This window comes from Cotesia glomerata, linkage group LG6 (genome assembly GCF_020080835.1).
Source record: "Cotesia glomerata isolate CgM1 linkage group LG6, MPM_Cglom_v2.3, whole genome shotgun sequence".
Lineage (NCBI taxonomy): Eukaryota > Metazoa > Arthropoda > Insecta > Hymenoptera > Braconidae > Cotesia > Cotesia glomerata.
Window position 1 is genome coordinate 26453450 of NC_058163.1, and position 12090 is coordinate 26465539.

At 29.2% G+C, this 12090-nt stretch overlaps 2 protein-coding genes across 5 annotated transcripts in view; one reads left to right on the forward strand and one right to left on the reverse strand.

Annotated features, from left to right (window-relative positions):
- LOC123266981 (E3 ubiquitin-protein ligase MYCBP2) overlaps nt 1–12090 on the reverse strand; it is a 226078-nt gene that overhangs the window by 13915 nt on the left and 200073 nt on the right. For all 4 annotated transcript variants that reach the window (XM_044731436.1, XM_044731438.1, XM_044731437.1 and 1 more), the window contains exons 12-17: nt 4718–4940; nt 3068–3430; nt 1849–2055; nt 1265–1470; nt 487–661; nt 56–404 (exon numbers count right to left, since the gene is read on the reverse strand). In XM_044731436.1, coding sequence (XP_044587371.1) covers nt 56–404; nt 487–661; nt 1265–1470; nt 1849–2055; nt 3068–3430; nt 4718–4940 — 1523 coding nt within the window. The remainder of the gene's footprint in view (nt 1–55; nt 405–486; nt 662–1264; nt 1471–1848; nt 2056–3067; nt 3431–4717; nt 4941–12090) is intronic.
- Nucleotides 6657–8392, forward strand: LOC123266988. Its single transcript, XM_044731452.1, has 2 exons — nt 6657–6820; nt 7904–8392. The coding sequence occupies exons 1-2, from the start codon at nt 6773–6775 to the stop codon at nt 8300–8302; spliced, it is 447 nt and encodes a 148-aa protein (XP_044587387.1). The 5' UTR covers nt 6657–6772; the 3' UTR covers nt 8303–8392.

The following is a 12090-nucleotide window of genomic DNA, read 5'->3' on the forward strand; positions in this document are numbered from 1 at the left end:
TTGAATTTTTCACGAAAACGGGAATGTGGATGCGAAAAATAAACTAAAAAATCACCTGGCGAGCTTTGGCTCCGAGATTTAAAGACAAATGGATTAATACTTTCTCCGGGATCGCTGTTGCCAGCGATAGTGGCTGAAAAATTGGGCGTCGAGAATGCGAATCCGTCGTGACTGCCAGAAGGAATTGAAAAATCAAACCCTTTGTTTACCGGTGATTTTGTTGTACTTTCAACGGTAATTGGAGTACGTTTTTCCGGTGGCTCATTTTCGCTGTCGTGTTTAGCTTTCATGTGTGTTGTTCCGTGCTTGTCAATAGCCAGCGACCAAGCCTCGCCGGGATTGAAGCAGTACTTTGAGGCTGAGTCTTCGTCAATGCGAATCCACGTTCCATCTCCGTTCACCCACTTAATATTATTCATCATCATTAATAAGTAATAATAAATAAAATTTAAAAAGTTATTAAAAAATCCTCAATACTTTACTTACATATTCCTCGATATTAACAGCGTCTCCAAGAGCTAACATACCAACAGGAGCAGCTTTTAAACTTGGCCTACTTCTTATATTGTGTCCAGAAGCACCGGCTTTTGTAACAACCATGGTTCTTTCTCCGTTTATCGCCGTCCAGCCCCAATCGCTCATTCCAATATTTTTCCTTTTGCTTCAATAATTCATTTAGTGTTTTATAATTATAAAAAAAAGTGGTAAATCTAAATTTACATGTCTTAAGCGCTCGTTTAATACCCAAATGATTTAAATTAACGCTTATACATACAATTTTTTATTAAAAATCTAGATATCATTTTCAAATTTTAAATTAAACGTCAATTGGAATAAAAATGATCTAGTTTAGGTCGCACAGTGAAAAATAATAAGGATTTTTAATTTTTAATTTTTTTAAACTAATTTTTTACATCAAGTCGTTTAATAATTAATATAAATCATCAAATTAATAATTGATTCAAAAATTTATGAAATTAGTTTATCTTTAATTAAGTTTAAATCAATGAATTTTTATTTTTAGATGAAAGTAAAGCTTTTCTCAGCTCTTCGCGCTTAAAGCATGTATCCGACATTAAAATGTTAGATTTTTATCAAGAAGTTTCATTTAAAAATAATACTAATCTTAACACAAATTATAAAGTTTTAATCATAAATTCACGAAAAAATTTCATCCGTGTTTTCTAACGAGATTTTTTAATCTGACTATAAAATTTATTGTTTTTAAATGAAACATTATGTTGTTAATTTAAAATATTCTTACTCTTCTGAAGACTCTAAACGCTTTCGTAAAGATACTTCTTTACGAACTTGGTCGAGAATTGATTTTGGCTCATCTATTGGTACTAAAAAACTTTTTCCTAAATGCTGATTGTAACCAAGACACCAGGCTTCTGTGTATCCTTTGCTACAGTAGTTTTTTATCGTCTCTGAATTTAATCGCAACCACACTCCATCGTCATTGTGAATCTGAATATTTAACAATTAGTTATTTTTTATCCAGAAATTATTTTGTCAGAATTTTTAACAAAATTCTTTAACATATTATTTTTGATAATAGTATTTAATAAATATTTAAATATCATAAATAAATAGTAATACTACTGACAATTGATCAAAAATCAATTTTTTCATCATTTTTTTTAATTAATAAAAAATTTACAACTTTACAATAAAAAAAAAAAAACTTGAATCAAGAAAAATTTCTTAGTTTAAGAATTTTTTTATTCAAAGTAAGAAAATGAAATTTTTTTAAATTATTTACTTGATTAAAGTAAATTTTTTTTCTATTTATGAAAACACAATCTATTAATACTAATATAGTTATTAAAGTATTAATAATAATACCTCTTCTATAAATGTAATAGTATCGTTGATAGATATAATCCCAATTTGTTCGCTTTGCAAGGACGGATGTGCTCTTATTCTCAATCCTGCGCTATTTTTCATAACAAATTTTCTAAGTCTACTTGGTTGATGTTGAGGTTTCTTAACAATACTCTGTGAGGGTGGATGCATTCCCTGAGGTGGTTCTTTTATTTCTACTTTATAACTCTATAAAAAATTTCAATTATTAAACAGTTATTCACTGATAGAAAGATTTCTTAGCTTTTAAGAAGATTTCTTTGTATTTAAAAAATCATTTTTTAAACATCATTTCTTAGAATTCAATAGTATTTTTCTTACCTAGGGCAGGAAAATAAGAAATGTCTCAGATTACATGTAAGATGGACGGTGTGGCTTAATGTATATAGAATAAGCGAAAGGAAATTTAATATAGACCGGATAGCTCAAATGGTAGAGTAGCCGACGTGTCTTCGGAAGGTTCTGGGTTCGAATCCCAGTCCGAGCTATCTAATAATTTTTTCTCGCATATTCTATAAACTCACATTAAGATGATCCTCTCCACATTCCTTTCTCAATCCTTTCCGACCAATATCCTGTTAGGTGAATGTGGAACGCTTCACGTAATAATTACCGTAACTCCTATTCTTTCCCGCTTCACAGGATTATTTATATTTTAAAAATATTTATTTTTTCAATAATGAATTTGATAGCGCCATAATGCCCTCGGCTTCGCCTCGGTCAACAAACATGTGATCTGAGACATTTCTTATTTCCTGCCCGTGGTGAGAATACTATTTTTCTCCTCGACGGAGGCGGAAAGCGGCATTTTCATTTAGCGCAGCGGGCGGAAAATTGACGCTTTCCGCCCGGAGGGGAGAAATAGTATATTACACACCTAGGGAAGTAAAGTAAGAAATGTCTCAGATCACATGTAATTGTTGTCCGAGGCGAAGCCGAGGTCAACAAACATGTGATCTGAGGCTTTCTTATTTACTTCCCGTGGAGTGTATACTATTTTTTTGTCCGACGAAGGCGGAAAGCGGCAACTTTGTTTAGCGCAGCGGGACGAAAGTTGCCACTTTCCGCCCGGAGGGCAAAAAAAAATATTTCTTAGTATTTAAGAAATATTTCTTAAATACTAGGAAATATTGTAAATACTAAGAAAAATATGATTATATTTTATTGTGACTGATCTTTATAATTGATCTGTTAATCTTACATTTTCCATATTATATCCATCAATGGTGATCATAAGCGAGTACCAGCCAACCGAGGAAGGTGTCCACGTTGCGCTGTAACTGCCATCACCATTAGGTCTGACTAGCATGCTCTCACTCGAGCGTTTAACTGCGGGTGACATAAACCTCAGTTCTTCGAACGAGTAATTTTGGTAGGCCTTCATTATTGTTATCGCGTAAAAACACATTTTATTATTAACAGTTACTTCGTAGGGTATATCTAATGAGGGCTGTGGGTGCCCTCCGAATGTCATGGGGTCAGGTTGAGAAATACGACGAATTTTTCTCCCCTGGTCCGCATCAGTTATGTCTTTTTTATCTATTGGAACAGCTTTCACTTCAATCTAAAATGGATATAATATATTTATTTTATTTAATTACTTTCAATTAGTTATTAATTTGCGAGCCAATAAGGTATGAAGTGCTAGTAATTAAATATAATTGATCCCTCGGGAAGTGTCTCACTGGAGGTTTTTAATCAACCTGAATAATCAATAAAATAATTGCTCTATAAATGAGAAAATTTATTCTATTTTTTATTGAGAATTTCCTTTTTATGTTTATTTATTAAAATAAATAAATATTAAAATTTATTAAAGTAAATAACAATATTTAATAAATATTAAAAGTATATTATTAATTTAAAAAACTGGTTTTTCGAATTTTTGTTCGGATAATTTTTTATCACCGGAAGCTGAGGGGTTGGTAAAAATTTGAACTATTTTTTATTTAAACAAAGAAACTGCAAGCCTGGATTTGTAAATAGCCAGTGCAGACTCGCAAGTTTCATTATAAATTATAACAATGAAACTGAAACTGGAGAGCGTGAAGATACAGAAATTGCAAGTCTGCAATTAGTTATCAAAACTGATAAGTTATGGTTGAAGGATCATCTAATTATTCATTAAGTTTCCGGAATAATAAATGAAAAGTGTAAATCATGTAAAAAGTGATAATAAAATTAAAAACTGATAGAAAATTATTTAATACTCATTTCAAAAATTTTTATATTAAAATATTAAAATATATATTAATAAAATTTAATAATATTTAAATAAAATTTTTAATATTAAAAGTCATGAAATGAGCTTTAGTCTTAATTTCCGACAATTATTTTTTTATTTTTACCATCATAAATAAAAAATTTGATTTGTTCTGAATTTTAAAGTAAATAAAATTCAAAAATCAGGCCATAATAACAATATAAATTAAATATTCCAGTAAAGTTTAAAGTTACGGATATCGATACTCAAAGTTCTAAAACCAAACTCGTATCAAGCTTCATCAACAAGCTGAAGAAATAATATCAATATCAAAACATGATTTATAGGCAAAAGTTTAAGAGGTAAAGTATGTAGTAAATAAAATATTGAAGGCTTGTACTGAAAAAAAATTAACTTGAATCAAGAGAAAAATTTTTGAATGAAATAAAATTTAAAAACAGTAATTATATTAGTTTAAGAATTTTTCTGCTCAAATTAAGAAGATGAAATTTTTTTTAATTATTAATAATTTCTTAATAAAAAAATTATTAACTTAAAAAATTAATTATAAGTTAATAATTTTTTTTCCTGTGTATAAATTTAAATTATTACCAATAGCTGTATAGTATTAGTAAGTATGATATTAACCTTTAAGCCAGGTACATGAACAACTTCTCCATACTGATCTCTCGTGAGAATAGTAACAATTGCAGGCCAACCACATTTCATATCTTCCTTGGCATAAATCGCTTCACATTTCGATGGATCCACAAAACTGTCAGGCTGGAGCCACCGTGCAAGCCTGCCGCCGCTCGTTCCAGCCGAGCAAACAACAAAATCCCTGAGGAATAGTCTCTCATTTGAGTGACAACTGAAATCAAAAAATAAAACAGTATAAATATAAATATATTTATAATAAAGAAGCAGATTAATAAAAAATAAGTTTGTAAAAATAATAAAGAAAGATCGGCTGTTATCTTTTTATCGGATAATAGATAATTAATTGCTAATGAGTTTTTACCGAGTCGATGACCCGATTGGTCAGATAGATCAGGTGTCTCCTGTCTATAGTCTATAATCTATAAGTTATGAGTAAGAAGAAGATAGAATTGAAGAGTTCGTTAAAAACAAGTTCTCTTCAGGTTTCTGCCCCTAATTGGTACTCGTGCAGATCTCTCAGTGTACTGATGTCTGATGTACAGTAACTGGGCTCATAACTGTATGTGTGCTGCACATTGCTAGTTATATCAAGTATAAAAAGAGCAAAGTATCATCTCTTGGTAACAAACAATCGCGAGTTGAGGTTTTCATCGTATCCAGCATTCCTAATAAGGCACAATCACGTCTAGTCAGCCATTTCCGGTTAAGAGAAAATTCTACGAACAGCTATAATATAATGTACTCTTTTTCTTTTTATTTATATACTTGATAATTATTTTATTACTTATTATTGTGATAAATATTTAGGTTAATTGATTATTTTTATTTTTAACTTCCCGCTAAGAAAATCGGGAAGTTATTGTTTTCACCCCGTTTTGCAAAAATCGAGTTTTCATCAGATCTCGACGTTTGAAGGTTACAGGAAGCTTCCCTGACTATCCCCGCGAGGTTGTCACGGTGTCTGTATGTGTGTATGCACTGAGAAAAAAGTATTTTGATAATCACAATACTTGGTAATCTTCACAAAGTGACAAAAAATTATTTTAACATGAAAAATTTATAACCCGGGTCGAAAAATTGAAACTGATTTTAAGCTAAATGATCTGTATTTGAAGCGGTATTCACTATTTGTTAGTGCGAAGAATACCGCTTGATATACATTGCACTACGAAATAGCGAATAATCACTATTTCAATTTCAGAGAATGAAAAGCTGTGCCCTGTAGAGGATCTTTGAGGACATGAATAAAATAATAATAAATAAATAAATAAATAAATATATTATTATTATTATTATTATTTTTATTATTATTATTACTATCTAATTCGTAAAAGGTCTGTTTTTGATCTACAGGCGATCAAAAACTGACTCAAAATTATGCAACGTTTTGGTCTGTTTTTGACCTTGACGCGATCAAAACCAGTTAAATGATTGCGACAAAAAAAAGTCTGATTTTGGTCTTGAAACAATAGAAAATAATTTTATTATAACATTAGAAATGATCTGAAATTGGACTAAATTTTTTGACCCGGGACATTTCCTACAATTAAATTTTATGAATTTTACCATAATTATTAACTACATAATATTAGTAATAGAATATTTTTTTTTGGTATAAATTGTTATCATTAATCTAACAAATGTAATTAGAAAAAAAAATCAATTAACGTACGCGTGAGTCACATTAACTCACACAAAAGTAATTTTTGTAGATAATTTTAAATCGAATTAACAATTTCAACACTTGCAGCAACAATTGTAAAATAGAAAAGCTTTAATACGTCCTTTAAGTGTTTAGAGCTAAAAAAAAATAATCTTTAAATTCAGTTGCCCCATTCTTTGTTCATAATTTTTGTTTTTTTCCGTTGTAGAAACTAGAAAAATAAAATACGTCAGCATTAATGGGGATATAAAATAAATACATGGAATTTATGGAAGTATTAGTCAATACTTATCAGGATTGATACAATATATAATGACAGTGTAAGGTGAAAAGATCAGTTCCTTCGAAGCAAGCACTTGAAAACATTATATATCGTTAAAATGAATACTTTATTATTTGGTTTTGTTATTGTTGGCTTGGCTAGTCAGGTAAGTTTCGAATAATTATATAATAAAAGGGTGTAAATAAAATATTTTTTTGGAGAGTTGACATACAATATTGCAAGAACTAATTTTGTCAAAATTTGAGCTCTTTTGAAATAACTACTTTAATTTTTAGAAAAAATTCGAATTTAAAAAAAAATATTTTTTTATCAGTAATATACTGCGTGACAAATGCCATAAGGGTTTATTAGTTTTGTGTCAAAGGAAAGTATACAAAAAATTTTTATTGCCATTAAAATCAAAATTGTTCAAAACGTCTAAATCGATATTAAAAATTCATTTGAATTACTAAAGCCAAAAAAGCGGATCTCTATACGCTAATTTGGCTTTAAGATAAATTTTCTTAAAGCCAAAAGAGCGGAAAAAAAATAGATGTGTTTATTACCAAAGGTTTAAAAATAAAGGTAGATAAAAATAATACTCAGGGTATGAAAATCAATTAGAGAGACAAAGGCACATAATTAATTAGTAAGACAATTGGATCCCTAAAAATTTCTACGTGCTTTTGGCTTTAGATCACTAAATTGTAAAATTCATAAACCAAAACGAGCGTACATTTTTAGTCTTACTTCCTTTTGGCTTAAGAAAATTTTTTTCTCAGTTTTAAGCTTAGAATATGCTTGCAAAAGTTGGCAAAAAATTTTCTAGACCTTTTTGGCTTTAGATCACTAAATTTTGAAGTTTCTAAAGTCAAAACGGGTGTAAAGTTTGATATATACGCCTTTTTAGCTTCTAAAATTTATTATCACTTTTAAGCTTATTATATGCTTGCAAATATTGGCAAAATAATATTCTACGCTCCTTTAGCATTTGTCAAGCATTATTATGATGATTGTTTTTGTAGAAGCTTAAGCTCTAAGTTCATATAAAATTCTTTATCTATTTATCTATCATTACATAGTAATTACAGTGATTTATGAATGATAACTTATCGGAAAGAATGATTGGAGTGTTACTAAATAATTATCTTGAAAAGAAAATTTCTCTTTATTTAAATTAAATTTGTCTTTTTATAAAATAAAATTTTTAACAACATTAGTATTATTTTTAATATTTTTCTCACTACAGGCATTAACTGCTCCTCAAACGGTCAATTCAGCCTCAGTCCAACAAGTTGAACAAATTTTCTACGCAATGAAAATTGAGATCCAATCATTCGTTAGGACTTTTGAAAATGCAACCATAGACAAAATACCAGATGCCCTGACTGAAGCGATCAAAATCATCTACACTTTCAAGGATACAATGTTCACCCAAGAAACCATCAACGAAGCCACTTTAGCTGGTAGTGACATCATAGCCTACCTGGAGTCCGGTAAATTTGTTAAATTCATGCTCAGATTTTTCAGGGATATCGCTGATTCCGCAGAATCCTACAAAAACATTGCTCCCAGCGCCGTAGAAATTATCAAGCTTATCAACAATTTCGGTGTCAAAATGCGTGAAAGAAATGACCTTTTCAACTGATTTTATCTAATTAATCTTTATAACTACTAGTCTGCAATCATTATGTGTAATTGTTCAGAATTTCCAATTATCAATAAAAAAATTGTGAACGTAATTATTGTTTTGTTTTTTTAATCACAATGTAAATATTTTGGAAATTCTTGAACTAAATCTAAAAAATGGAAAAAAAAAATTAATGTAGCTCAATAAAATTTTGGAAATTCAAATGTCCATCTAACTTTTTTATTAAAATCCTAGATATTTTTTTGTAGAATATTATTTTTAATTGAAAAAATAAAAAAATTATATGAAAAAGTAGTAACTATATTTTTAATCGAAAAAAACAATCATGATAATAAGTTAAAAATGCATTTATAGGAATATTGGATCATCAATTAATGCATCTGTCTTTCTTTTTGTTGTTTTCGTCGGATGCTTTATCACTATTAAATTAACAACAATAAAAATAATAATTAAAAAGCAAAAAAATATAAAATTTATAAAGTAAAAAATTTCTGGAGTGAATGCGGAGTGGATTATTTTCAATTGATTTACTCCCTCCGGGAGTGAAATTCAATCCGCAACGGATTTAAATTATATTGTTAGTAGACCACTCCTTGGAGTAAATCTTTTATTTAATTTTTTAAATAAAAACAAAAACATAGTTTTAATTCGATTGAAAATTATAAAATGCGTACATCAATAATTCGCATTTCAAAAATTTTTTTAAGTTCATCAAAAGAAATTTTTTTTTACGAAATTCGACGTTATCCGAAAATCTTTGTTTCTAATTTAAGTTTTCTTCTTAAATTTAGATTATTAAATAAAAATTTTTGTTTACTGATCAAAAAAATTTTTTTCTGGAAATTAAATTTATTTTTAATTTTGATTTTTTCAATTTTTTTTTTTTTTTCTATTTTATATATTTCAAAATTTTAATTTCTCTATTGTTCCCAATGCCGTTGAAATTTCCAACATCTTCGAACCTTGAGTTGTCAAAGTCAATAAAATTTAAACCGATAAGGTTGCTAATCCAATCAATATCTACAATTAGCAACCTGTGGTGATTATAAGACTGTTTACAATGACGAAAGGTACCTTTGAAATGAAGTTTAAAATAACATTTCAATGAGTAATGCCACGGACACAAATTTATAGAATCAACAAACTATTAAAAACTCTTCCAAAAACTGGACATAAAAAAAGGATCATTATTAAGAAATATATAAAATTGTGAAAGAGAACAAATTTAGGATCCTCCGACAAAATATCCCGGACAAAATATCCCCAGCATGACAGAGAATCCCCAACAATTAATCCTAAATAATATAGCCGGAGTTTTTAAATAAAACGATAAACCATAAAAAATTAAAAATTAAATAATTAATTTATTTAAACAATTTTATCCTTTGTATCGACATATAAAGTGAGAACACTTACAACACTAGAGATAATAGTAATTATGTAATATCATTTAATGACTAATACAATACTTAATACAAAATAAATCACAATTTGAATAAGAGAAAGTCGATAAATAATCAAAAGCAATTAATACAAGTTATAGAAAAAAAAATTTTTTCGAAAAATTTCATTCAAATTTGTTTTTGTGTGTGTTTACTCAGTAATAGGCCAACACAAACGCGGGTAATAGTGTTGCGCCCTTTTAATATGATTTTTGTGTGTGTTTACTCAGTAATAGGCTAACACACTTTTATCATTGTGCGCTTTAATAATTTTTTTTTTATTTAAATTTTCGAATACTATTACGAATTCGAAGAATAACTTGTCAGGGTTTTTTTTGTCATAGGGATATTTTGTCGGGGATATTTTGTCGAGGGATCAAGACGCCTGATACCAATTTTTTCGAGAGTAATCGTTGGTACATCCAAAATGGGGCGACATCAGGACGTCCATGTAAAATTTTTGTCAAATAGTATATTTCTTATCTAGGGCAGGAAAATAAGAAATGTCTCAGATTACATGTAATTGTTGACCGAGGCTTCGCCTCGGTCAACAATTACATGTAATCTGAGACATTTCTTATTTTCCTGCCCTAGGTAAGAAATATACTATTAACTTCCCGCTAAGAAAATTGAAAATTTTTAAAAGTTGGTAAGTTATTGGTTTCACCCCGTTTTTCGAAAATCTTCAACGGATGTTGACGTTTTGAGGTCCCAGGAAGCTTCCCCGAATGTTTCCGCGATGATGTCCGTACGTATGTGTCTGTGTGTGTGTGTGTGTAAACCTCTCATAACTTTTAAACGGCTCGACCGATTTTATCGCGGTTAGTGCCATTCGAATGGGCTTGACCAAACTTGAATTTTGAATACAATTTGGACCGATTCAAACCGGTAGATTTTGAGAAATCTCAAAAAAACTACAAAAATAATTTTTTTCAAATGTGATTTTTTTTGGAATAACTTTTAAACGGCTCTACGGACCAATTCCAACAACTAATCAGCTCTTTACTTAAAAAACCACGTTGATCGCCGCCAGCCCGGTCAAAATCGGTTGATTCGTTCGTGAATTATCGTTGTCAAAAAAAAACCAAAAAACATTTTTTTTTCGGAATTATATCGAAATTCCTACTTGGATCGTTTGAAACTTAAAAATTCTTCATAAGGCCTGAGAAGCTGCGTCGAATGCCACCAACCGCGTGAAAATTGGTTTATTCATTCACACGTTATTGCGGTTTGAAAATTTAATAAATAGTGTTTTATTAAACTTTTACCAGATTTTTGAGCTTTGAGAGCTTAAACTGATACGAAAATTATATTTTTGAGTTCGAAGAGCTCAAAAACTTAGTAAGTGCAATTGTTGAGCGCTTAAATATGAAATTAGCGGGAAGTTGCAGGGGTGGCCTTTAGGGTCAACCATTTTTCTAATTTTTTTAAGCTCATTTCATTTATATAATACATTTTTTTAAAGAATTATTGTAATTAGTTTTGATATCATTAGAAAAATTTCGACCTGAATTTTTGTGCCGTTTTATTTGATAAATAATTTACAATTCTCGACAATCACCCAATGATTGCAGATTGATTGTTATAATTAATTAAATTCCAATAAATATTTAAATAAAAATTAAAATACGCCGTCTATTACTAGAAAAAATAACCAAGTACCTTACGGCGGAAATTGTAAGCGTACATTTAAACGCTTCAGTGTTTTTCTATCTTTGTAAACGGTAACAAGTTTATGTCAAAATTAACATAAACCGAGAGTAAAATGTAAAATACGATTCACACGAATTTCTATGTTATTCTAACATACGTCTAAAAGAAATATCAGAGGCGTTGGTTGAAAATCACTCAAATTTTTTGTAATAGACTTATAAATTTTTCAAATAACTAAAAAAAATACGAATATTTCTCGAAAAAAAGGTTATAATTTTTTTCAAAAAATTCCAATCTCTGCACATGAGCCAATTAAAGAATAAAGATACTTATAAAAAAATCCTATTCACAATTATTCCAGCACGCATGTAAAAAATACTTTAAATTTGGTATACACGCCCAACCGATTTGTGCAGCTTGAAAAGGAAGCGGTACCCTTAATTGCGCAATTTTCAGTGCCGATGTAATGGAACTCAAAAAATACCTCGATCGATTCGTATTACCAATAAAATTCAACTCAAGTACCTTGTTATATCAACTGATTATTATCAATCTCGAAACCGTAATTACATATTGCATAAATATATTTTGAGCAGAAAAAATTCTAATTACAATAGCAAAAAATTTGTTTCAAATTAAGAACAAATATACTTATTTGTAAAAAAAATGATACTAAAAGTTACAAGAATA

Coding starts and splice junctions, on each gene's coding strand:
- LOC123266988 (XM_044731452.1), top strand. CDS start 6,773: ATGAATACTTTATTATTTGGTTTTGTTATTGTTGGCTTGGCTAGTCAG. Junction 6,821..7,903: donor TTGTTGGCTTGGCTAGTCAG/GTAAGTTTCGAA, acceptor TTCTCACTACAG/GCATTAACTGCTCCTCAAAC.